We start from the raw sequence: 3,361 nt of genomic DNA, 5'->3' as shown, positions 1-3,361 counted from the left end.
CCCCCCCCCCCCCGCCCCACCTCACCTCAAAAGCCTTCTATTTGTAGGTTGATAAGAATATTGAGGAGTTCAATTTAAACCAAATTTGCACAACAAAAATCTAAAACAACAAGACTTATAAATTGTAGGAGTGCTTAAATATCATATTTTCCATTCAACAGCTTGGTTTTCTTTACAATCAGCAAATCTGAGTGCACCTGTGCTCTTTGGACATGGCTATACATGATAATGAACTAGAATGCTGGAATATATGACTTTGGTTGTTCATTTAGTAGGACAAAGGAAATGAAACTTAGAGCTCATCGTGATAGAGGAACGTCTCCATGGCATGCTTTTTCTTGCAATCCCAGTGGCATTTCCGAGAGCACAAGGAATTGAAGGTTGTTAACCTGGTTGATTGAAGAGAAATGATATCTGATGTTGAAGGAGACTTCGAAAGGATAACTGCATACCCATCGTCCATGTAATCTGTCCCTTCAGGAAACAACTGCCACAGAAGGCAACCACCACCACTGCCTCCTTTCCTAGTCGAGTTCAAAAGGATCTTGTACACTGTGCTCACGAGGGTATCCCTGTATGTCGAATTATAGCCAGGATCTTTTGCTGAAACACCAAACTCGGCAAACACAACAGGCATGCCAAGGAAATTCTCAGCATCGTCAACATGAGATTGTATCCATGACTTGGTGAATTGTATATGAGAATCTGAGATTGTTTGCGAAATCCTTCATATGATTTAAAAAATACCACTTAGAATCTCCCGTTTGAACTTAAAACAAATACGTAGTATTTAAAAGACAAAGTTATACAATTGTAGTAGAAGCATATTCCATGGTATTAAGAAAGAAAAATACGCTAAAATAACTTCATATGGTAAATAAACTAAAGAGAATTTTTCAAAGCCATTGTTAAACTTACCAAGAGTCTGGATAGATGTGAACGGAAGCAAAATCAACCCCAAGAACTTGATGATTCCTGACAAAGTCAGTTCCAACTTGTTGAGCATAGGTATTTGGGTTAAACTGAACCCTGTTGGGAGTGGATGGACCATAGAAACCTTCCAATCCAATCTCCACCAGATGCTTTGGGTCAACACTTTTCACATATACTGCCATTTCTTCTATCCATTCCTAAAAAAAATTGGAATTTAAAAAAAATCAGTAAATTGTTGCTGTTATAGTAAACGTCGGGCCAAGCGACTCAGTAGAAAATTAACGTTTTAGGATTTGTTAGATATATGTCTTTAATTTTCTTTAACTCTAATGAGAAACCGAACCTGCAATTTATTGCCGGAGGAATCTGATTCACACCGTGGCTCATTCATCAGTTCCCAAGCAAAAATAGTAGGATCATCCTTGTAGGTTATGTTTGTGACAGTATTGACTCTGTTTAGCACCATCTAAAGGAGCCAAAAAGCATTAAATTTCAAACTTAGAGTTATCATTACAAAAGAGCCATATTAATTCAAGAAACTTACCTTGACATGGGCTTTGTAGTAGCTTCTGAGAGTTGGATGTGAGAAGAAATCATCATCAGAAGTCAAATTGAGGCCAGCAGCTTTACCCCATTTGACATACTGTGATTTCCCGCCATATGCTTTCCAGTTATTAACCAAGGATAATATGAGCCTTATCTTGTACTTCTTAGCTTCACTTATGACAAAATCCAAGGCCTGAAACCCAAAAATAACGATTTACAACAAGAAAGGTCTCATATTTGAGCAATTAGTCAAGGCTAAATCCATAAGTTTATTGTTATTGTAAAGTTGTTTCAAAGATTTCTTTCTTTTACAATGTTGAAAAGGCCATGTCCCAGGTTGAAAGTTTTTGAACTTCAAAATATTAAGTCACTCTCCGAAGTCATCTTAACCAAAGGACTAGAAAAGCAGATTTCTGGCATGTTTCGGAAGCTGGACGAGACCACTCACAATTTTTTTCACACACCTTTCTTACAATTCAGCATACAAACATGCCTTTTATAAAATTGCAATCTTGTACAGAGGATTGGTACAGGAGTAACTGTTAAATAAAGATGCACCTTGAAAACTTCTTCATCATAAACCGACGGGGTTTTCTGAAGAGCACGCCACTGACCATCGTTGAAAGCCCAAGTCCGGCATACCGTAAGTCCCACTGCAGAAGCCTGTTGAAACACCTCAGTAACTTTTCCTCTTGTCGATTGATCCACGGCAAACACCATTAACCAATAAGTGTTGAATCCATTGAAGTAGAAAGGCAGCCCGTTGACAATAAATTGGTTCCCATTTTTCTGCACTAGACTCCATGCTTCTTCCATTTCACTGTGCTGATAAATCCTGCACAGATAAATTTATCACTTTTTGACTGAATACAAAAATACATGAACCAAATGTGTCTGGGGGAGGGAAGAAATTTCATAAAAGGCACCTATTGTTCATCTCAGGTAATGCAAAAATACTGTCTGCACTATCCACTGATTCAGAATTCTCATAAGATTCTATGCGACCGATAAACATTATAAAAACAACTGCCAAATAAAGGGCTAAAAATCTGTATTTTAACACCAGTTTCTCCATGTTTTGAACTCAACACCGCATTGAATTTGTTTCGAGCAGCCAATATATATGCAAACATGTCCATGTTCTGCAACGCAGTGCAGGGAAAAAAATGTATTCAAGAGAAGTAATGATGAGGAAATCATCTGGCTGCCTTCAAAGCAAAGATGCACTCCTCTCTGTCAGATATGGATAGAAAAATGAAAATGGTGGGTCGGATTGGATCGGATCGGATCAGAATTGATCTTTGCTTCCTCTATCTTCTTTATACTCATTTGAAGTTTTTTGTGAAAATTAAGAATGTTGACAAGAATTGGCCGTAAATGTCATATAAAAGTGAGCGCTAATCAAAAAACATATATTCATTAGACCCTTTGAAGAAAAGCTTCACTAATAAATCTAATTGGCTCAGCAGATTTTAGCTAGGATGTCTAAATCAATGCATCATCATCCATGAAATGAAAGGCCCTTAGATAAGTTTGAGTATTTGATATTACCTGAATCTAAGTCAAGTGTCAGATAAACATGGGTCCTTAGCTTCGAAGTATGATTTGTAGAAAGAGAGCAGTGAAAGTACAAAATAAATTGAAACCATAATCTGGAAAAAAAAGAGAGAGTCATAAATCATGATTTAGTGCTCTTAAGAGTCAGTCACATATATTCTGGGGAGAACCGAATTATAGTGTTTAATTGGGTAAGATCAAAACTTACCCAATATTAAAATCAAGAAGTGTATTATACCAGAATACACTTCTTTTATTTGCCCAAATTACAATTTTGAACTCTCCTGTAAAAGATTAAAGGACTATAAACAAGACTATCATTTTC

The 3,361-nt window shown here is 36.8% G+C and overlaps 1 protein-coding gene across 3 annotated transcripts; it reads right to left on the bottom strand.

Moving 5' to 3' along the window:
• Positions 1-115: 115 nt before the first annotated feature.
• LOC111392942 (mannan endo-1,4-beta-mannosidase 6-like) lies at positions 116-3,337 on the bottom strand. Of its 3 annotated transcripts, XM_023018355.1 has the most exons (7): positions 3,245-3,337; positions 3,031-3,131; positions 2,038-2,314; positions 1,478-1,672; positions 1,277-1,399; positions 919-1,130; positions 116-725 (listed from the first exon to the last, which is right to left on the bottom strand). In XM_023018355.1, exons 3-7 carry the CDS (start codon positions 2,293-2,295, stop codon positions 293-295), a joined length of 1,221 nt encoding a protein of 406 aa, XP_022874123.1. In that variant the 5' UTR covers positions 2,296-2,314; positions 3,031-3,131; positions 3,245-3,337; the 3' UTR covers positions 116-292. The 3 variants fall into 3 exon arrangements, with proteins under 3 accessions (XP_022874123.1, XP_022874124.1, XP_022874122.1); XM_023018356.1 differs by having other exon boundaries at positions 3,031-3,314; XM_023018354.1 differs by lacking the exons at positions 3,031-3,131; positions 3,245-3,337 and adding an exon at positions 2,406-2,997.
• Between the last annotated feature and the right edge of the window lie 24 nt (positions 3,338-3,361).

Source organism: Olea europaea, unplaced genomic scaffold, assembly GCF_002742605.1.
Source record: "Olea europaea var. sylvestris unplaced genomic scaffold, O_europaea_v1 scaffold998, whole genome shotgun sequence".
NCBI classification, from domain to species: Eukaryota; Viridiplantae; Streptophyta; class Magnoliopsida; order Lamiales; family Oleaceae; genus Olea; species Olea europaea.
This window is presented reverse-complemented; position numbering and strand designations above follow the sequence as displayed.